This window comes from Ursus arctos, unplaced genomic scaffold, assembly GCF_023065955.2.
Source record: "Ursus arctos isolate Adak ecotype North America unplaced genomic scaffold, UrsArc2.0 scaffold_22, whole genome shotgun sequence".
NCBI classification, from domain to species: Eukaryota; Metazoa; Chordata; class Mammalia; order Carnivora; family Ursidae; genus Ursus; species Ursus arctos.
The window spans coordinates 3467991-3491893 of record NW_026622897.1 but is presented as its reverse complement, the minus strand read 5'-3'; the positions used below and the strand labels follow the sequence as shown (position 1 = coordinate 3491893).

Here is a 23903-nt window from a genome sequence, read left to right as displayed (position 1 = left end):
TTTTCAATTCCCTTTTTGGACAGCATGGGTCCATCAGGGTCTTTGCTCTCCTGCCAAACAGACCAGCAAAGACTAGAAAACCTTTCAGCTTACAGGAGATGTTGCTTAGAAATTGAGCTAGACTGCACAACCAGGGGCACACACAATTACTGAGCTTCACATGGGTGGTGCATGCAGCATAAGAGAAATAAGATGATCACATGCAGGGAGGTGGGAGAACAGGCAGAGAGAAAGACTAGGCTTTTCTTGAACAAAAGCTCTCCTGGTTGCTCAGCTCTCCCCACTTCCTTCAAGTGCGTCTCATTTTGCTTTTCTTTCATATTAAATCGGCATGAGTAGCAATCCTCAACACTCTCCCAACTTCCTCCTTTGCACCAACCCAGCCTGACAATTTGCCCACAAGTAGCCCTTCTGACCTGCATATTTGGGGAGGATTTAATACAAGGTTTTGGGGTTACTACAGGTGAAGAAAAAAACCAAACCTGTTCAATATAATAGAAAATGAATCCTAGCTAAACGTTAAAGAGGATTTGTGGGGCATCTTTGATATGGAGCTCTTATGAAGTTCAGGTATTCAACTGTGAATAAAAATGGAATGATCAGAGAAGTGGGATATAACCTCTTACTTCTGCCTTAAGAGTCTAACCTACCATCTTTATTATCAACTACTGTGCTCTGCGGAGCAGTAATTTCTCAGAAGTTATTTTAAATGCATTACTTCTTAGTGATTATGAGTTTATTACTAAAATTTCCATAATGGGTAGTTTTCTACATCTGCTCTGCTATTTCAGGAAAGAAATCAATCTCCATCTAAACCTGCTACATCAGGGCTTGCTTAAGGAAATGTTTGTGTCAATGAATTAAGATGATTTTCAATCAATAAAGTATTTTCCTACTGAGAAAAAAACTTTTTGGATTATTTGTATTCAGCAAAGCTGTTGAAATAGGTACTTATTAGAAAGGCTTTAAGATTTTCTAAACATAAAAAATAAAATCATTACAATGACTTAAACAGTTAAAATAATAAAATCAGTAGTATCAACCAAAGTTATTTGCTGTGTGGATATTTTCTTTTCCCCAAAGAATCTTACTGGATGTAGATAATTTATCCCAAGGGTAAAATTCTTAAAAGGAGAAGTTAACAAGTTATTATTCAATTCAGAGAAAAAATGAGGAAGTTGGATGTCTGCACAGTTCTAAATTTATTCAAAATAAGGTATTTCAAAACGAGCTGAGTGCTAAGCCCTTTGGAGGCAGGTGTATGTATGAGGGAAATTAATATTTAGTGCAAGGAAGAAAATAAATATATCTATTTTTGTATATATGTGTCCATATGTATATAGGATATAAAAATATACATGTATATTGTTGTATATGCACATGCATATACGTGGAGTGCAGCTATAAACTTCTACATAGAGAAGATAAAATATCAAACATCTAATGAAAAGGTATAAAAAAGTTAACTTCTGGAAAGATTGAGTGTGAGAAGTAAAACTGCTTTCAGGTTTGTAACATAACTCTGACACTGCAGTGAATAAATGGGGATTTATGGAAAATCTTCCTAAAGGACTGTTACGTTCACGAGATGGTAAGGAATACCTTCTTAGCGGAGTAATGCATCATTAAGCACCGTTTAGCTTCAGTTGTGAACATTTGGGGGACAATGGCCTTGGCTGAAATACTGCTTTCTCTCTCCGTTTCCAGAGAGTTCAGCAGCCAGAGGAGGGAGATTACACGTCTCCTCGCTGCACGCTGCCTTCTCCTCAACAGCTGCGCGTGTGCAAACTGCACGACACAGATCTGGCTTCCTTAGGTTGCCGACAGAAATTATTACTGAGAATGCAGAAAGTTAGTATGATGCGCAGTCTCGTAGACAATTACAGGCTTTATCAGATTTTTAGTCACTGCATCTTAAAGAAAGAAAATAGGATCTGAACTCAAAACTTTAGACCTTTCAACCTTGTAGTCCTCATCCTCACGGGGTGATGCTGCCAAGTTCACTTTTAATTAGATTGCGCCGAGTTATATTCACACAACTGTATTCAGGTGGAATAAACGAATCATTAAAATGAAGATTGCGTCATTGATAGACCAGACTGTCCTAAGAAAAAGATAAATTTCAACAGTACAGAAAGCTGAAGCCACGTTTTATTTAAGAATGGTATCTGTCTACGTATCTCGTTTGCTGTCCGCGTTCTTTCACTAGAACACAGACTCGTCTGACCGCAGGACTGCTGTTGGTCTTGTTCTCTAGCGTGTCCCTGGGCATACAGTTGTGCCCAGCACACAGCAGACGCTTAATAAATATTTATGGATGAATAAATGAATTTCTCAATCAATTTTATTTAACAACAGCATATACCGTTACAATGTATCAACATATAAATAACAACATACACCAAGGAAAGACAAAGGGGAGAACAGCAACACCATATCAGTTTTGATCAAAGTGAATGATTTCCAGGGCGGCAACACTCTCGACCTTCTGTGTCTAGATAGCTGTCTTGCACATATTACGATGTCTAACCGGCTCCATCTGTGTTGGGAGTTTTCAGCTGAATTTGGGGGAGTATTACACACAGATGCCAATACCTAATTTGTCTACAAGGAATCATATTTCTTTCAACATGAATGAGATGGTGGAGCTGTCATAGGTCCCAGACGACCATTTTCACAAAAGCAATACAAGGAACATGTTTAGAGAAAGGATTCTAGTATTCTTTTTTTAATTACTGAATGATTATGCAATTGCAAAGCCCAAAGAGGTATTATCATACGAAGATTACATTTTTATACAAAAGACAAATGCTAGTATTGCACTATTTTGATAGCAAAAATACTGAGGATATCACTGTCAAACAACAGTTAGCTTACAGAATATTCTTCATGTATATAGGAAACAACTGAATTTCTCAATCATTTTAACTAATTTTTTGTTAGCATGCTTTCTGAAAACCAGCCATGCTTGCAAATTGACTCAATATTTTGGTTTTAAGAATTCTATCTCCAGCCCCTTTAATAACAGGGATGGAAAGGAGATTCTCTATATTATACCTATAATGCACATTCAAACACTTTGTTTCACATAGAACAGGCAAAATTTCAAAAACCTTTAAAGAAAACAACTGCGTATTCAGAAAACAAGCACACAAATTCATAGATATTTACTTGTAGAAAACCGTCACTTGGAATTAGGAGTGATATAATTCCACCTTTATGTACAATGACCTCATTTCAGGATAGGGGAATTTCTATGTGAGAATTGCTAAGTGATTCTCTTTCAACATCTATATACTTTCTTGAGAAAGATGAGGATTAATTCTTCTTTTGTTCTAGTATCTCTGAAAAGTCACAGAACTTAAAAAAAATTTTTTTTTCTGGTAGTCCAGAGTTGGTCATCCAAGAAGAATCCCACATGAAAAATTAGCTTAAATTTACTACACAGGAGAACAAGACTTGAGCCTTAGTTAGGAATGGTCGAACAGCGTGGAACTCATTTCTTTCTTGATCAATTTCTTAAAATAGGATTCTTCATCAGAGGCTGAAAAGAGGAGGACTGTACTGAAGTATGACTTTCCATTACTGTGTCTTTTTAGGAAAAGAAATATATATATATATATATATATGTATGTATATATACTGCTTTTCAAGTCCCATGCAACTATTACACAATTAAGCTAGAAGGAGCGTATTCTGCACTCTTACACAAAAACTGCTGTTGGTCGGTTTGCATTCTAAAATCATAAACTTCCCATCAAGGCTTGGTGGGGTAACATGACATTGCTAGCTGGTGATGTGACACAGAGAACACTCATTGCAACATATGAACGCCTCTCTCTGGCATTTTCATGCTTTGACCTCGGTGCCAAAAGTTTTGGAAATAACTTGACGTTACTAAAAACCAAAATTACATAAGCTAAAATCTAAATAACATAAAGTACTCTCACTTTACTCAGAGTAAGGCTTCGTAAATAATTAAAAATGTGTTCTGCCTAATGAGACAGGGAGCTGAGGATATAGGTCACCGATTGTTGATCTCCTTCGACCAGCATGGACTCTAAAGGGCATGCATGACTTCGATAATATTCTATGATTGAAAAGGTAATTTCTTTAGGATCTCTGTGAAAACACTTCCTTTAGAGTAGTTTTCACGTTATGATGTGACAGAATGGAGCAATCATACTTTCCTTAAGTCTTAGGAGAAGTCTAACAAATTGTATTGTGTATTTGTCATTGGTCAATGAGAAAAATAATCGGTGCAGAACACCCTTTTCACATTAAAAATACATATAGAACAAAATTTATTTCTAAAGTATTTAGTTGTATAAAACATGCTCATTAAAATCTTTACATTCATATCTCCACTATTATAAACAGACAATGCAAATCATTATCCAATGAATGATTAAACTACTTGAAAGTGATCAATTTTAATACTATGAACTATTATTACATTGATGTCATAAAAAACATAGTAACAACAATAATATGGTGTTTACTACCAGTTGTTTTTATGTGACTGGTTGCTGATTTTTCATGTTCATTCTTTTGTCCTTTGGAATGTTAGCATTTCATACATTTCTAACTAGAGTGTGACAGTTTCCATTTTTAACATCTGAGCATCTTTCCAAGGACAACATTGCAACAAAAGAGAATACAAATAAAAGTACGGAATGTATCCAAAGCTCAGGACAAACCTATTTAAGTCTGAAGAGACTTCTGTGGCTCAGAACACCCGCGTCACCACGATGTAGCCCTCACCCTGTTCACCATAGCTGGGAAATTAAAACTGCCTGTGGACAAGACGGAACAGCATAAAGCACAGACCAAAACTTACCATAATTGTGGTTACAACCACTGTTCTGTTCTCAATAGCTGCCGTGTCATTGCCAAGAGTGGGCACATCTTGAATCAAGACCAATTTATCCATATCGTTCCAGTAACCAACCTGCCAAACAGAGAAAAGTCTTGAAAACACATTTTAGAACAGTTTTCTCTAGTTTTTTTGGAACCATGACTGGTATCAATAAATAAGCAAACAAATTTAAAAAGGAGACCAAAAGGAGGTTTTGGAAGTTTTCTTAATTGATGATGAGCCAGTTTTTCTGACGCTAATGATACTGCCTGGTTGTACACTGGGCAACGTTACAATTTACAGTCTTGGAGTAGCCGAGACATTGGAGAAAGAGACGTTCAAAAAAGAATATGGATACAGATGGAATACCATTTTATGTTGAACCTCTCCTAGTGGGATTGACTGGCAACCTCTAAAATTAATTTACATGATTTTATCAATAATGTTAGAGGTTTTACTATAAAGGGAATATGTACAGGATATTTTTAAACAAAAAAGACTTGCATATATACGGCAATATAGACATAGTTTGGGGTTTTACATAACCTAGCCACTGGGTAAAAATCTGACCATTTCTAAAATGCTAAATACATCACAGGTTAATTTTAATGAATAATATTTTCACTTGCAAAGATTACACTTAAAATTTGCATTTTTAAATTTTTAAATCCTTATATAACTTTCTCACCTAGAGGTGAAACAAAGGCCTTTCCATAAAATATATTAAGTACTTAAAGTACTTTACAAAGTAGTAAACTCTACTGGGGTCCTAAAGGAAATTTAGGGTTCTTTGTATCCTGCCGACTACTACGTACTAGGAATGGCTACCACTTGACTGCTTGCTCTGGGACAGAGCATCTAAATACGTACCTAAAAGTATACACAAAGCAGTGTAAAGGTACGTGCCTCTGTGACCCATACCTTGGAGATGAGGACCTATAACAGCAGGTTACAGACACTGCATGAGGTGATTACACTCCAGAGGGGTGAGAATTCAAAACTGAGTTCTGCGTGACACCAAGTCCACACACTTGGCTGTTAGGATCCACAACCTCCCCAAATGCGTGTCCAGTGAATGCGTGCCAAACTTCTTTCTCGAATTTCTAGATACAGTTGATAAAACTCCTGTCTCCAATAAAATGTATGTAACTGCTTACTGGTCTATAGTCACTGTTTGTTCTAATATGTTTTGGAAGTCTCTCCTGCTTCCTCCAAGTTTCTTGACTGTCATGTTAGTATTTGTGAATGTACTGAAATAAAGTAAGCATTAACGTGTCAGAAAGAGGGACTGTGTTATTCACGATGTCGCATGTACAATCTCAGAATAGATGGAGGAAATCAATTTTCATTAATATGGTTTGCTGTAGTTCTTAGTTTGATTTGAAATTATGAACATCTATCAATTCAGAAATAGTTTTCAAGAGCCCATATGAATCTATTGGTAGCTGACATTTATTTAATAGCTCAGTGAAAAAGTTATTTTAAAAACAAGTATGCCTTTGAGACATACGCACATCCTCATACAGCCTCAATTCCTACATGCACTTACAAAAAAACAAAAAACAAAAAACCAACATGTCAGTTGCCTCCTGTTAATTCTCCTTTCCTCATGACGGTTCTACGACATGAAAATAGGTTTTGCAGTTTAGCACTTCGTTACGAGGCAGCCACCTTCAGGTCTCAGCAGCCCGTTCTCTGGGAAAGGCATTTTTCTTTATTAATGAGTTCCCACAACAGAAAAACCACAGATTTGGGACACTCTGAAGAGTCCTCAGATGTTGGCAAGACCTTGACATTTTGAATTTAAAACAGCTTCATGACTATCTGCCCTTAAAAGAGAAATGATTTAGAAGTGCTGACAAGTTAAACTAAAGAGGAAAATTTTACCTAACTGTATCTGTTTGCCTTATATTTATTTGCAATTCTGTGAAAAAAGAAAGCTGTGGTTTGGGGTACGGGACCATTCATGCTAGATCTCATTGGGCCACAGACACACTGGGAAGTGAGTCAATCAGAGTGGACAGTGATATAGGGGTCACTTCCCAAAGAAAGGAATCCTGAAGTTTGAACCTAGAATCTCACATGAGATGGGGTTTCTCTCTCTAGTTCTTCACAACATTTTACAACATACGAAGAACTTTTCCCATGCCTGGTCTCATTCAATCACAGGGAAGCAGGCATTTTTCCTAGAGACAGAAATTGGGTGAAGGATACTTTTGTAATGCTAGAGCAAAAATATGAAGTGTTTAAATCACACAACTGGCAGGGATGTCAGAAAAATATTTGTCCTCTTTGGACTCCTGAAGGTGAATTGTGCGTAAATACCACCCAGTGAGTAGACATCTCTGTATTTGCAGCGACCCTTGCCTGCAATGTAGGGACTGGGTTCAGGAGCAGCCCCTATTCTACTCAAAGCTTGTTCCTTGGAGGGCTGATAGGACCAGACCTGTCCCCGCAAATATGGCTTAATTCCCGTACCAGCCCTAAAGAGAACTCTTATGGGCTCTGGGTCTGACAATATTTCATAGCAGTCAAGAGAGTGAGCTCTGGAGCTAGGTGGGCCCTGGTTTCCACCCTACCTCCATGTCTTTGGAGCTGAACATCCCTGGGCAGGTTCCTTGGTGTCTCTGAGCCTTACTTTTGCCTCTTCTTTAAAATGAGAAAAGATATATCTCACTTTCAGGTTGTTGTGAGGATTAAATATAAAAATGCACATCAATTTTCCATTTGCACCTGACCTATCACCTGCTCTCAATACATAAAATTTTTACAACTAGGCGTTCCTGAAAGCACACACATCTTGCTCTAGGGCATTCCCTGGGGGCCACTGGGCTGGGAAGACTCCACCCCACGGAGGAGCCAGCACTCCCGAAAGAGCTGGGATGAGTCCCTCAATCAGCGCTCCTGTTACAGAAATCAGACAATCTGATGGGCAGACCCTCTGATCTATTTTCAGAGACAGCTCCCTTGCTGGCAAGTGTTCAATTTACAAGAACGATTGCTCACTTTTCAGACATATTGCTGAGTTTCACCAGCAGCGTGTTTCTTGTGGTAGCTCATTTTTAAGTTTAATATTCCTGACAGAAAGCCCAAGTTGATTGCTGCCACAGAAAAACGAAGACAGATGAGTCTACACGGTTTTGCACTTCGTACTTCTTTCAAGAGTCTTAGATGGGTGTTACCTGAGTGTGAAGACTGTTCCTCACTCTCCCCACTCGCTCTTTAACTTCCCCTCAGAAACCTGAATTGTCATCACCATCAGGCCGTGGAAGGATGCAGTGTCCTCAACAGCTCACTTGCTATTGCCGCTCCTTATCACCAGGCTCCTTTTTAAGTTATTCTTTCTTTTATAGCAAGGTCATTTTGCTTTTGGTACTTACTGTTTTGTGACGTATGGAACTGTCTTTTGCATTTCAGGAAGCTTCTGTTCAAATGGCCAATTTTGCAATGTCTGGCAGGTGGCAGGAAGGTCCTGCCTCCGTCTGCCAATGAGCCCGTGTTTTAGTGTCCCAGGGAGCACTCTGTCTGCTCCAGAGCTGCCAGAAGGATTTTGCCCCAAATGGGCCTCCTTCTTTCCTGTTGCTGGCTGTGTGCGGACAGAGTGGGCAAAGTCGGTATGGACGTGGAACTCACTACGTTTCTTCTGGGAGCACGTCTCATCACCGTGCTGTGGGCACTGTCTCTGGGGGAGCCTGTCAGGCAGCCCTCCCTGAGCTGGCGCAGGTAAGCTGCAGCGCCCCTGTATTAGTTGGCAGCCTGAGCTCAAGGAGATGCCAGAGAGGCTGAAAAGCTAGGGATGGTTTTCATGACAGCTCCAAATCTCTCCTTCTTGCGCACACAGAAGCACGAACCACGACAGACTGGAGCAAAACGTAACTAGGAGAGCTGCCGACATTTCCCATCTGTGACTTCAACTGTCCTGCCTCCCTGACTTGCCGCAAGTTCTCGCGGCTTCCAGCTGCCGTGTCTACCTGTCCGAACACGAACGTCCTGGCTAATGTTAAAGCCTACCTCCTCCACACAGCCTTCTTTGATTTGTTTTTCTCCAGCTGCAAGCAATCTCCTCCTCTTTAGAATTTTCACATGCCTTCTCTTTAACTGTCATGGAACTTGTACCCCACCAAAAAGTAAACTCCTTTACAGCAGGTTTTACTCGGGTGTGATGATGATGCAGAATGGTTCCAAGACAGGCACACCTGAATTAAAATCCTTGTTTTCTCATTTACGAGCCTTAGACAAGTAACTATAACCTGTCAAACTATAATTTTCTCATTGGAAAAAGGGAGCTAATGGTACTCGCATTATAGGTATGTTGTGAGGATTAAATTACACCAAGCCCAGTGTTTGGGACACAGCAGACATCTCAAAATTACAGCTATCATTATTACATTGTAGCAGGAAATCACGTATGAGAAAGTTTTTTAAAACAGCCAAGTGTTCTGACAGAATTTTTAGATAAGGTAACTGAACATGTTTTTGCTGGAGCACCCCAGCTAATCCTACAGAAAAGCAATGTTAAACATTATATATGTTAGGTATAAAATGTCGATAGCCAATTACTGGGGTGGGATCGTATGGTTTCATGACATCAGGTACTTTCTGGATGTTCGGAAGAGCACGGATCTGCCTAGCCGAGTCCTACCACCAGTGGAGTTGACTCCCCAAATCCAGAAATCTGGCTGCTTCCCATCCAAACTCCTCATCCCCTCAATTAGAGTTTCTAGGTGTTTCTCTTGCCCCACTAGTCAAGCGATAATCTTAACAATCTCATCTTCTCACCTGCTCTTTGTTTCGCTCATTGGAATGTGTTTACTCGCTTATTTCAAGAACATTTAGTCAGTTATAAGTATGCCCACTCCTTAGAAGGCGCTTCCTTTGTTCTCTCTTGACTATTTCATAAAGGCCTGCATGGAGGTGAGTATATCTCTAACCTGCAAGGTGTGCTCTCCTGGAGAGTAAATTTTGTTTTTCGGGATTCTTTTTGCTAAGTCTTTCTTTTTTTTTTTTTTTTTTAATATTGCTTCCACTTTGGATAAAGGATGTAAAAAGTATATAAATTAGTTTGTTTCATCTTTGGCACACCATTACATATCAATTACATGACACAAGAATTTATTTCAGCACAGATTATAAAAATATACGATTTACAAGTACTCACATTTAAAAACAAATGTAAAATATCCAGCTACCTTTTACCTGTAAGCCTTTACGAATGTCAAATGCAAACTAAGAACACAGGTTGAGTGTGGCTCACCTTTCTGGGCCCTGTGCTCTTCAGCTCAAACACATCCATTGTGTAATTGACCCTGCGTCCATAGTGGTCAAACTGAACATTCCCTGTCAGTCCTTGAATGCGAACCTATGAATGAAAAAGAAAACCCATACATATATTCGTTGGCCATTTTGTTTACAGAAATCTTGACTTCATCTGCTAGGCTTATGATAACACATTGGGTAGGAACTAGAAGCTATATATAACTCACTAAAAAACCACTGGGTATTTGAGCTGCTGGGATATAAGCTGAAAGATGTAAGTCAAAGGGATATAAGCAATTCTGCTCTATTCTTGAAAGATGAATATGTTTTGTTTGTTATCTAATAAAGAATATTTCCTCAACACTGAAGTGTTGCCTACACAAAAGGAAATATGGTTCATTCATGGTTACTTTTCAGTTCTATCTATGTGTCCACATAACACATTAAATAGTCCTGCTAATCCCACTGGATCATATTTCTCCTTGATAATACTAAAATTAAGAAGTTCAAAATATAAATATATTTAAAAATTCAAGTTTATTTTATTCCTTTATTCCTTTTAATTCATTTTTACTTAGGCTCTGAACTCACAGCATTTCAGAACACTTTAAATGTTAATATTAAAAATACACACATATTCCATTAATCATTTGAAAAATAATGTTTGTATAACCCAAACAGAGCAAAATAAACAAATTACTTAATCTAACGTTATAAGGCAATTTAAAGATCTACTGAGGTAGTCACTAGCAGTGTTTAAAAAATACTTCTGGATCTTGTACTTTCTGGCCCCAGGATAGGCTGCACTTCCTGGAGCCCTTGTAGGTAGGTAGGCCTATGTGGCTAAAGCAAGTGAGCTGTAAACAGCTATGACAGGTGCCACCAATGGGCCACAGCATTTAATTGCCAATTCAAAGCCTTCTTTAACTTGGTTTCCCTTTGTGGCATTTTAGATGGTAGATGCTCTGTCAGCCTGGGTCCCTGAGTGATTACAATACGCAGAATACCCCTCCTAATCTAATGTGTATTTGAGTGAGAAACACTCTTGTTCAAAGCTGTTGGGACTTGGGGTTATTTATTACTGTGGCATAACCTAGTTTATCTTGACTAAGCATCTACATAAGATATAAACAGTATTCTACTCAGTATTTTATTTAGAAATGCCTCAAAAATGATAATGGCTTAATACATTAAAATGGCAACTGTACTATATATTTATTCTCAGATAAATTATTCCATTTTCTTGAATACGCCACTTAAACAGGGCTGTGAAATAAACTGCACTTAAATAAAATTGTGAGTTACCTGTTTGAGCGTCCTCTCCATGTCAATTCCCTGGCCCCAGGGAGCCGCAGGATTTGCCAGACAATCCCCAGCATTTCCTCTCCTTGAAATATCAATTTTCTGTCTTCTAAGATTGCGGAACGTTTCGGCCATCACAAGGACTCCATCATAAGTCAGGGCAGATGTGTACTAACAAAATGAAAGTAATTATAATGGTGAATGGTAAAATCTTATAAGTCCAGAAACAGTGTGGGGGCCTTTTTTTTTGTTTATGACATTAAGCACCCTCCTGTTGAAGGATAGTTAAGTTACTGATAATTAATTGATTCTCGCTTCAGAAATTTCTATTATCATTTTATTATAAAGAATGTATACCAAATTTTATCATTCTGACTTTTTTTTTAAATTAGGCTCCATGCGCAGTGTAGAGCCCAACGTGGGGCTTAAACTCAGGACCTTGGGACCCTGATCGAGACCCGAGCTGAGATCAACAGTGGGACGCTTAACTGACTGAACCAACCAGGCGCTCCTTTACCACTCTGATTTTAAAAGGAGAAAACACACTCTGAAGAATAGAAATTCTAATGCACGGTTTTCCATCAGCTGAGAAAAGCAAGACCTCTTTTGGTTGTGTTGGAGTAGAAAGACATAATGTGTAAGTGGCTAAGTGCATGACTGCCACGGTCTGCCTGGTGGTCACGTGCTGTGGCTCAGTCTTAGAAGGGCAGGGATGCCTCTTTTGAAATGCATAGCAGGGCTCCTTGAGATTTAATATGTGTTTACTGACTTGAAGTGTATATGTTGGTTTCATTTCTCAGAAGAATGTGGGAATGTTCACCGCTCCTTAGATCGAAGATGCCAGAAATAACACCTGCTGATTTAACAGATGTGTGTGCACTGATCACTGTGCTCCACAGGAATGGGCATCGTTATGCCCACACCTGTTGTGAATGTGTGCGGGACTACACTTCCACTGTCACCTAGGGTCAAAGTGGAAAAGTGAAGTACACGCCGTGTACTTTCTGACAACTTCCCCTCACTTCTCTGTCCAAAAAGACAAAGTCCTTGGGGAAACATGATTAAGGATAGGAAAGGCACTACTCAGAGGAAATCCAGAAGAAAATGTTACTCAAATTGAAGCTGAAAATAAAAGGAACAGGGAACATGTGTACAGTTTGACTAGGGACTTCCTGAACACGTGGAAAAGAGGGCACAATTCTCCTGAAGCAAGGCAGAGCACCAACCACGAATCATGACAAGAAAACCTGCATGATCTGTTTCAGGAATTCCATACGCTCAATTCTCTGGGAGGCACACATTCGAAGCCTGTACCAAAGTAGTTCTGTGCTGTGGAATATGGAGGACAATCTCCTTGCTTGGCTGCTTACAAAAGAAAAACAAATCACTTGAATTCAAATTGCAGGAAGCACACTTAGGCCACAGGACTAGGAGGCACACCAGCCAGCATTCCAGGAAAGAGAGGCTGAAATGTGGATGAGATAAAGAAGATAAATTCTAACAAGAGCCTTTCAGTGGTAGAGAACCTAGTAAAAATCCTCATCAGAACGATGTATGTGAGATGTGTAAATTACCAGCCTTGCAATACATTCTGCAAAGACGCGACAGAACAGGCTTTTGGACAGGCTCACCCCCTCACCATTGTTCAGACAGGCTCTTTCCCTCACCGTTGGGATGGGAGGCTGACAGAAATGAAGGGCTTAAGCAAGGTGCAAAACCAAACAGGAATATACTGCCTCCCCTGCATGGACCAAGTACATCTTTGAGTAGAGAGAGCCATCAAATCATTTTGTGTTGTTTTGTTTTGTAAAGTAAGAAAATAAAAACAAGAAATAAAGTAGAACTTACTAAAGACATAAAGGGCATAAGAAGAACGCACTGCTAGTATTCTAGGATCGAGAAAGGAAAAAAGAGAAAAACACTGTTGCTTTTTTAATAGGGAGGAAGAAGCTGAGAAGAGCTGGCACCAAAAAGCAAATGCACTTGCTGTGTTTAAGAAGTCCATCCGTTTGGACGAAACAAGTGAATTAGAAAAAAGGACAGATGCCATACAGAGTGAAGCAGAGCAAAGCAGACAGTCAGCTAGAGCAGCAAAGGGCTTCGACAGGTCACAGAGCTGAGACGTGGAAAGAGGCTGTAGTTGAAACAGGTTTTACCTTTTCAAGGGATTGAATTCCCTTCCACATGTCTGACTGTGTTAAAGTCCAAGAAATCATATTTATGGGCACACACTTCTAGATGGCAGCTAGAAGATTCTTATTGAATAAATACTTCATTTTAAGGCAGGGTAAAACTAAGGTCTTGGCCAAGAGTTACTTCCTACTTTAACCAGTGATTTCAACGGTGAAGCGAGTTCCGTTTACCAAGGTTTGTAGATAACGAGGCAGAGTTTGGCAGAATCATAGCGCAGCATCTAGAGTCCGGGCTTTGAGAAGAAAGAACTCTGTGAATTCTAACTCTACTCCTAGTTTTACAGGAATGTGTACATTTTTCAGTTATGGAACACAAAACTGAGCAAACTGAACCAAACGAGGTAACAGTGACTATTTCCTGTGGTGGTTGCAAGAATGAAATAGCATATGGCATCTATGTGCTGGACACTGGCAGGGAAGCCAAGGACAAGAAGGATTTGTCCCAGATCATTACTGCTCCACGGGAGTTTGAAGGGCAACAAGAAGTACACAAACAATTGCGTTAAGTCCTTGGTGAGAATAACACAGTCAAATATTATGGAGATTACACAGTAGAAAGGGCTCATGTTTTCTGGAAAACTAAGGAAAGGCTTCTTAGAGAAAGTAGCATTTGAGATAAAAGCTCAGTAGGGGTTGGATTTGACAGATGGAAATGAAGTGGAGGACAGCAGAGGTCGAAGCAAGAGCACAGGGACTGGGAGGGAGGGGAAAATGTAGGCAGTTCAATCTGGCTGGCCACGAAGGGAGCAGACGCACATCTGACTGCAAAGACTTGCTGGGCCTGTATTGTGGAATACCTTTATTCCAGAAGATTTCTGTTGCTTTAGAGCAGGGAGTCACAAGATCAGAAATCATGTTTTACATCTTTGATGAGGTACCACAAAAATCAAGTACGGTCCAAGGGAGTGCATTTGATCCTCCTTGATTCATGAATCCCGTAATTGTAAATTCGCCTACTTGCTAAAATTTGTTTGTGACCCCCAAATCAATCCTCGCGGTGGGCCATTTGCAGATGTGGGTAGAGCGGTGAAACATTTGAGTCACGGAACACATACCCGGCTGCAACCAGGCAAGGAAGCAGTCTGCCATCTTGCCTGGTCTCTCGTACTGTAAACACGTACCTTTGGAGGAGTCTCAGATCCTGGATACTCTCTCTGGTCTAGTTTCTTCCAGCGATCCATTAGTTTGGTTACCATAGGTGTGTTAAAATCGACCAACTGGAATCCTGTAACATTCGCTCCACCGTGTATAAATCTCTCAAGAGAAATATCCTTGAATCCCTATAGAAATCAATATGACAGTTTGTTAAGTTTAGCTCATTATACATTTCAGCTCTTCAATGGTAACGTAAGTTAATAACCAACCTAGATGTATATCTATCCAGGTTTCTAATAAAACAATGGCTGGAAACAGGTGGAGGGTTCAATTATGCCTAATTTAGCTGTTAAATTCTGTTATCCAAAATCTAATACATGAGAAAAGGATAAAAATATTTTCGGTTTAACTCAACTTAACAGGTATTTCCTGAATGCCCCTGCATGCCTTTTATGAAGCATGGAGGCAGATATAGGAGATGCAAATGATACCATCAAAAAGTCTCTGGTTGAAGGCATAATTGCCCTCTGATACAGATAAGTAGAAATGTATCTTATGTGAAGGGAATATCAAGATATTATGATGACACTTTGAGTCTGTGATGGGTAGTACCTTTTTAGGGGGGTTCAGTTTAATTACAAAGTGGTCTAAAAGCAGACAGAGCCAATAATTTGAGCCAAGGAGGGTAAAAACTTTGATTATATGAATCACTACAACCCTCAATCCCTGGGACATGGTAATGGAAGAGAAGACAGCAAGGCAGGCTATTCGTGGACTTCTGTGCTTCTGTGTAGTGGGAAACAAGATGGTGTTCACCAGGTGGGCTGTGGGAAGAGTGTTCTGTCTTGGTCCACGGGTAGTTACATGAGTTGCAAAAGTTTTGGAAAGTTATTTTCCCCTTCCCCTTTCTATCTATCTATCTGTCTGTCTATCTATCTCTCTCTCTCATTTAATTTTTTTAATACCTGGCCTGTTTTATTCCTGCCAAGTATTTAAGGTGTCTTACAAAAATAAACACTCAATACAAAATGTAAAACATGGGCAATTACAAGAAGAGGGAAAAAAACACCTATTAGGTAAGTGAATTAATAAAACCGAAGGTATTGGCTCAGAGAAAAGTAACCCCCCCCAACACAAACACATGGGCGCACATGGTCATGAGTTTCTAGTATCTGTAGTTGCTTTTTCTTGTTTGTTTTCTCTTAGTAGTTAGTAAAATTAAAAAATATATATATATATTTTTTATTTTTTAAAAGATTTTATTTATTTATTTGAGACAGAGAACAAGTGGGGTGGGGGCAGAGGGAGAAGCAGACTCCCCACAGATCAGGGAGCTCAATGACACGGGGCTCGATCCCAGGACCCCGAGACCATGACCTGACTCAAAGGCAGACGATTCACCAACAAGCCCGCCAGGTGCCCCAAGGTTTTTTTTTGGTATGTGAATTTGATTCAATTGTATGAGTGAACTAAGGGAAAGTGTTTTGTTTTTCTATTTTTTTGGTGAAAGTAAACTATGCAACTGTGATGCTGCCATTAGCACAGGAATCGGCGCAACAACCGGGGAGAAGACCGGGACCTGGTGTTGCCTCTGCCGCAGTGTGTCTCAGCCTCAATTTCGGAAACTTCTGTGTTTTTGTTAATAACAAAGCAGGTTATATACGTACACTGCTGTTTGGCTATCTAAGAAGAAACAGAGCAGTCTATTGACAACTAAGCGAAGTTGCTATGGGAAACCCCAGGGGTGTGTATTTACAGCTAATACTGATGGTGGGTTTCCTGTGTGTTGGGCACTGTGCTGAGCACTTGACACAGATGATCTAGTCTGGTTCTCCTAACGAGATGTGAGATACACCCTGTTATTAGACTTATTTTACAAATGAGGAAATCAAGGCTCAGCAGGTTAAAGAAAAACTACTGAAGATCATGCAGCAAAACGTGGTAGAACCAAGATGGCTCTTGCATTGGTCTTTTTCGCCCTATGCTCCTATGGATTCTTACCCAAGTATGCGTGTTTTTAATTTGGTATTTATCAACAATGTCCCTAGGAGAGAGAGGGTGATACTGTCGAAAACTATCCACGCCCTGAATCCACCTCTGTAACTTTCTGGCTGAAGGGTTCCCATGTGCAAAACGAGAATAACAATGCTAAAGTCACTAGCACATCTGGTCTGAATTCAGTAAATGATAGCTGTTATTAATTAATTCCCTCAACAAATATTTATCTCCTGCCTATTTTGTGCCAGCTAATTTGACAGCTCATCAGTAACTTTCTCATTTCACTGGGAAAGAAACTAGACACCGGAAAGCACATCTATGTTTTTGAAATGGGAAAAGCACTGTCCATCAATCTCTAGCTAGTAAAATGTCAGCTGAACATTTGTTTGCTTCTATGAGAAGATAGGGTAGACTCACGGGCAGGCAAAAAAAAATTCGAGTTTTCTACAGGCCACAGCGATTCAACTATTGCATTAGTTGCTAATTGATGACATCATTAGTTTCTTTCACTAGTGGCTGAAACAGAAGACCTGCCATGCTTTCTTCCACAGTGTCTCCCACAGCTGCAAGACACACAGGCAAAACTGCGGCCTTCGGAAAAACCGTCTGATGTCAAGTCTCACTGATAAGTAACAGTCCACGTTTCTCTGATTCCATCCTGCTATGCTGAAGGTAAAGGAAAAACTACCACCACATCGGACTGTAAGCGTCTTTCAGCTCTGACCCGACTGAGTGGTGGCTGGCTCAGTTAACTCTAGTATGTCTGAGTACAGGCAATATTTTTCCTTTCACACACTTTAGAATAGTTTTATCTAGAAAAGTGATAGGATCTAGGCTATGAAGTCATTTTCTTGGAAGTTGCTACCTTGGTGCCTACTGAGCTTCAGTTTTTACCAAGAGAGTATCGTGAAACCAAGGTTCCAGAGACACTGTTGGAAAACTGTAACTCACAGTGTGTGTGTGTGTGTGTGTGTGTGTGTGTGTGTGAGAGAGAGAGAGAGAGAGAGAGAGAGAGAGAGAGAAAGTAAACAGTATATATAGTCTCTCTCTATAATATACTGACATCCTAAGGAAAGACTGACTTCCAACTTGGTTTTCCTTTTAATTTCTATTGATAGTTCATACATCCTCTGGAGGTAAAGAAGCAAAAAGAAATTAATAAATGGCAGGACTTCAGATATCCCGCTATTGATGTAAATCTGTAGGTCCCTCACGTCACAGGCGCTTAATAAATGCTTGTCCTTTAGGGTGTGTCTAATTCGGATTACATTTCTGCTGTTTTGCTTTTCGGGCTCAAAGGACGATTAAATCATATTGAGACAGGTCTCATACGGTTAACAGAAGGGCTTCCAAGTAGAATGGGAGAGGCTTCCTTTTAACATCTTTTAAAAACCAGGTTGTTAAGAAATTGACTTAAAGTATCCGTTTTTGGTGATCAAGTATTTAGATGGTGGACTCAGACATGCTCAATGCAGAAAAGTTAAAAATACAGTAAGCACAAAGAAAAAAGTAAAACAATGTCTTCAAGTTCATGAAGTCTTGAGTGGGATCATTGCCCATGAGTAAAAACATGCTAGTCTGCAAATATGGGGAGCTGAGTTCTAGTCCCCATTCTGACATCAACCAGATGCCTACATGTGGACAAATCACTTTACTCTCTGTATCTTAACTTCCTTACCTTCTAAATGAGGCATGGATGGTGTGTGCATGTCAGTGCGTTTGTGTGTGGTGAGGTAGGGACAGGTAAGCAAGAGCTGTGGTTAATCTTTAATGACATACCCTGATCATTCCATAATTGTATACTACTTCATGAAAGAGCCAGGTGTTCTCCTAGATGTGAAGTGAATATATTTAAAAAAATTAGAAATCTAAATGAGAGTAAGATTTTAAGAATTCGCCTTGCAGGTGCAACAATGTCAACAGTTTCCTGTTACTCCTGGTGACCATATTTAAATACTCTGACTGCTGGAGGAGGGGAGATGAAGTGTGACGCCTCCAGCTTTGTTCTTCTTTCTTAAGATTGCTTTAGCCATTTGGGGTCCATACAAACTTCAGGATTGTTTTTTCTATTTCTGTGAAATATGCTATTTTAATCTTGATAGGGATTGTATTCAATCTGTAGACTGCTTTGGGTAGTATGGAAATTTTAACAATACTTCCATTCTATGAACACACAATATTTTTCCATTTATCTGTATCTTCTTTCATCTGTGTCTTAGAGTTTTCACTGTGCAGATCTTTCACCTCCTTGGTTAATTTATTCCTAAGTACTTAGATTGTTTCTGAAGCTTTTATAAACAAGACTGTTTTCTTAATTTCTCTTTCTGATAGTTTGTTGTTATTGTATAGAAACACAGCTGAATTTTACATATTGATTTTGTACTCTACAACTTTAATAAAGTCATTTATTCTAATAGTTTTTTGGTGGAATCATTAAGGCTTTCTATATATAAATATTGTATCATCTACATCTTCCTTTCCAATTTGAATGTCTTTTATTTCTTTTCTTGCTTAATTGCTCTGGCTGGGACAACCAGTACTACATTGGAAAACAGTGGTGAGAATGGACATCCTTGTCTTGTTCCCAACTTCAGAGGAAAAGATTTTACAGCTTTCAACATTGGGTATGATGTTAGATATGGGCTTGTCATACATGGCTTTTGTTATGTTGGGGTATGTGCCTTCTATACCCTGTTTTTATCATGAGATGATGTTGAATTTTGTCAAACACTTTTTCTGCATCTAATGAGATGATCATCTGGTTTTTATCCTTTTTGTATCATGGTGACTAAGTTGTGGATTTTGAGCCATCTTTGCGTCTCTGAGATAAATCACTCTTGACATTGGTATGACCTTGGTATGATCATTTTAACATACTGTTTAATTTGATCTGCTAATATTCAGTTGAGGATTTCTGCGTCTACATTCATCAGGAACATGAGGCTTTAATTTACTTTTTTTGGGTAGTGTCCCTGTCTGACTTTGGTATCAATGTCACACTGGGTTTTTAAAATGGTTTTGGAAGTTTTCCCTCCTCTTCTATTTACTGGAATAATTTCAAAAGGATTGGTATTAATTCTTCTTTTAATGTTTGGTAGAATTTTCCCATGAAGGCACCTGGTCCTAGACGTTTTTGGTGGGAGTGTTTTGATTACTGATTCAAACTCCTTGCTTGTTAATTGGTCTTTCTTTTTCATCATAATTCATGCATAGTAGGTTGTGTACTTTTTGGAATTTATTCGGTTTTTTTTTTTTTAAGATTTTATTTATTTATTCGACAGAGATAGAGACAGCCAGCGAGAGAGAGAACACAAGTGGGGGCGGGGGAGGAAGAAGCAGGCTCATAGTGGAGGAGCCTGATGTGGGGCTCGATCCCATAATGCCGGGATCACGCCCTGAGCCCAAGGCAAACGCCCAACCGCTGTGCCACCCAGGTGCCCCTTATCCGGTTCTTCTAGTGTTCTTCTAATGTGTTGGTGTATAATTGTTTATAGCACTTTCTTACAATCCTTTGTATTTGTATCATATGAGTTGTAATGTATCTTCTTACATTTCCTATTTTATTTAAGTGTTCTTTCCTTTTTCTTAGTCTAGCTAAAGATTTGTTGAGTTTATCTTCTCATAGAATCAAGCTTTCAATTTCATTGATCCATTGTCTTTTTAGTCTCTATTTCATTTATGTTCACTCTGACCTTTGTTTTTTCCTTTCTTCTACTAACTTTGAGCTTAGTTTGTTCTTCTTTTTCTAGTTCCTTAAGGTATAAAATTAGATTGTTTATTTGATCTCTCTTTTTCTTAATGCAGGCATTTATCACTATAAACTTCCTTCTCATACCTGCTTTTGCTCCATTCCACATGTTCTGGTATGTTATGTTTCCATTTTCACTTGTCTCAAGGCACTTTTCTATTTCTCTTTTAATTTCTTACTTAAGCCACTGGTTGTTCAGGAGCATTTGTTTAATCTCCATAGATTTGTAGATTTTTGAATTTTCTTCTGCTAATTGCTTTCTAGCTTCATATCTATGTGGTTAGAAAGGATGCATGATATAATTTCAGTCTTCTTAAATTGACGAAGACTTGTTTTGTGGCCTAACATATGATCTATCCTGCAGGATGATCTATATGTGCTTGAAAAGAATGTATATTCTGTTCCTGTTAAATGGAATACTCTGTAACGGTCTGTTAGGCCTGTTTGGTCCAACAGACAGTTTAAATCTGTCTCCTTGTTGAATATTCTGCATCAACGATCTAGCCATTAATGAAAATGGGGTATTGAAACAAAAAATCCAGTCAAGAAATGGGCAGAAGACATGAACAGGTATTTCTCCAAAGAAGACATCCAAATGGCCAACAGACACATGAAAAAATGCTCCACATCACTCGGCATCAGGGAAATACAATTCAAAACCACAATGAGATACCACTTGACACCAATCCGATGGCTAAAATTAACAACTCAGGAAACAACAGATATTGGTGAGGATGTAGAGAAAGAGGAACCCTCTTACACTGTGGTGGAAAGGCCAATTGGTACAGCCACTCTGGAAAACAGTATGGAGGGTCCTCAAAAAGCTAAAAATAGAACTACGCTATGACCCAGCAACTGCACTACTAGGAATTTATCTAAAGAATACAAAAACAGAGCTTCAAAAGAGCACATGCACTACATTGTTTACAGCAGCAATGTCCACAACAGCCAAACTATGAAAAGAGCCCAGATGTCCATGACACTTGAATGGATAAAGAAGATGTGGTGTGTGTGTGTGTGTGTGTGTGTGTGTGTGTGTGTGTGTAATGGACTCTTTTCCAGCTATCAAAAAGAACGAAATCTTGCCATTTGGAATGATGTGAATGGAACTAGAGTCTATTATGCTAAGTGAAATAAGTCAATCAGAGAAAGACAAATACTATATGGTTTCACTCATATGTGGAATTTAAGAAACAAAACAGATGAACATAGGGGAAGGGAAGGAAAAATAATATAAGATAAAAACAGAGAGAGGCAAACCATAAGAGACTTTTAACTATAGGGAATAAACTGAGGGTTGCTGGAGGGGAAGTGGGTGGGGGGATGGGGTAACTGGGGTGATGGGCATTAAGGAGGGCACTTGATGTAATGAGCACTGGGTGTTCTATGCAACCGATAAATCACTAAACTCTACCCTGTAACTAATAATACACTATATGTTAACTAACTTGAATTTAATTTAAAAAAAGAGAGGAAAACGGGGTATTGAAATTCCCTACTATTTCTGGGTTGCTATCTATTTCTCTTTTCAGATTTGTTACTATTTGCTTTATTATATATTTAGGTGTTCTGCTGTTGGGTGCAAAAGTATTTACAAATATTGTATTTTGTTGATGAATTAATGCCTTTATCATTAAAAATGATATTCTTTATCCTTTGTTATAGTTTCTGGTTTCAAGTCAATTTGTCTGATATAACTATAGCTACTTCTTCTTCCCTCAGTTTCCATTTGGTCTTTATCCCTTTCACTTTCAATCTGTTTGTATCCTTAAAGCTGAAATGAGTCTCTGTAGGCAGCACAGAGTTAGATCTTTCTTTCCTTTCTTTCCTTCTTTTTTAAATTCATTCAGCCACTCTAAGTTTTTTGACTGGAGAATATAGTCCATTTATATTTAAATAGATGTTGGTAGGAATAGATTTACTATTGACATTTTGTGAATTGTTTTCTAGCTGATTTGTAATTCCTTTGTTCCTTTCTTCCTCTCTTGCTCTCTTCTTTCATGATTTGATGATTTTCGGAGGTGGTATGTTTTCATTCCTTTCTCTTCATGTTTTGTGTTTCTTCTGTAAGTTTTTGCTTTGTGGTTACCATGAGGATTTAAAAAAACATCTTCCAGCTGTAACAGTCTACTTTAAGCTGGTAACAACTAAACTGAATGCATACAAAAGCTCTACAGTTCTACACATTTCTTCCCACATTTTGTTTTTGATGTCACAATTTACATCTTTTTATATTGTGTATACATTAAGAAATTATTGTAGTTATAATTATTTCTAATTTTAGTTTTTAACCTTTATGTTAGAGTTAGAAGTTATTTACCCACTACTCTGACAATATTGGAGTATTCTGAATTTTTCTATATACTTACAGTTAGCAGTGGGTTTTATACTTTCATATGTTTTTGTGTTACTAATCTATGTCTTCTTATTTCAGCTTGACACATTAACATTCCTCATAAAAGCACTCATGATCAACTCTTCGTCTCTGCTTGTCTTTATCTCTCCTTCAGTTCTCAAGGACAACTTTGCCAGGTAGAGTATTCTTGGTTAGCAGCTTTTTTTTCCTATCAGCATTTTGAATACATCATCCCACTTCCTCTTGCTTGTAAAGCTTCTGCTGATACTCCTGTGGTACTTCCCTTGTACATAACAAGTTATTTTCCTCTTGCTGCTTTTAAGATGCTCTCTGTCTTTATGATTAACTGTAATGTGTCTTGGTGTGTATCTCTTAAGATGCAGCTTATCTGGTATTTTTTGGTCTTCCTAGAATTGAATTTTATGGCTTTCCCTAGGTTAGGGAAGTTTTCAGCCATTATTTCTTTGAAGAAATATCTGTTTGTTCCATGATGGTGTATTCTAAGTCCCTTAAGCTATCTTCACTCCTTTTGTTCTTTTTTTTTTTTTCTTTCTTTCTTTTTGCTTCTCTGATTGGGTAGATTCCACTGCCTTGTCTTCACATTAGCTGATCTTTCTTTCCACCTCTTCTGTTTCCACCTAGTCTGCTGTTAAACACCTCCACTGAATTTTGTAGTTAGTTATTGTATTCTTCAGCTCTGTGATTTCTGTTTGGTATTTTTAAAAATATTTTCTAACTATTTGTTGAAATGCTTACTTTGTTAATGCCTTGCTCTCCTGACCTCGACAAGCATCTTTATGACTGTTATTTTGAACTATATTGTGTAAATCTCTTATTTCCATTTCATTAAGATTGGTTTCTGGAGATTTATTTTGTTCTTTTGTTTGGAATGTATTTCCCTGTTTCTTCACTTTGCTGGTTGGTTTCTTTTTTTTTTTTTTTTTTTTAAGATTTTATTTATTTATTCAACAGAGATAGAGACAGCCAGTGAGAGAGGGAACACAAGCAGGAGGAGTGGGAGAGGAAGAAGCAGGCTCATAGCGGAGGAGCCTGATGTGGGGCTCGATCCCATAACACCGGGATCACGCCCTGAGCCGA

The 23903-nt window shown here is 38.6% G+C and overlaps 1 protein-coding gene across 2 annotated transcripts in view; it reads right to left on the bottom strand.

Moving 5' to 3' along the window:
* GRIA4 (glutamate ionotropic receptor AMPA type subunit 4) overlaps window positions 1–23903 on the bottom strand; it is a 359257-nt gene that overhangs the window by 54673 nt on the left and 280681 nt on the right. For both annotated transcript variants that reach the window (XM_057316828.1, XM_057316827.1), the window contains exons 6-9: window positions 14730–14888; window positions 11420–11587; window positions 10113–10217; window positions 4841–4951 (exon numbers count right to left, since the gene is read on the bottom strand). In XM_057316828.1, coding sequence (XP_057172811.1) covers window positions 4841–4951; window positions 10113–10217; window positions 11420–11587; window positions 14730–14888 — 543 coding nt within the window. The remainder of the gene's footprint in view (window positions 1–4840; window positions 4952–10112; window positions 10218–11419; window positions 11588–14729; window positions 14889–23903) is intronic.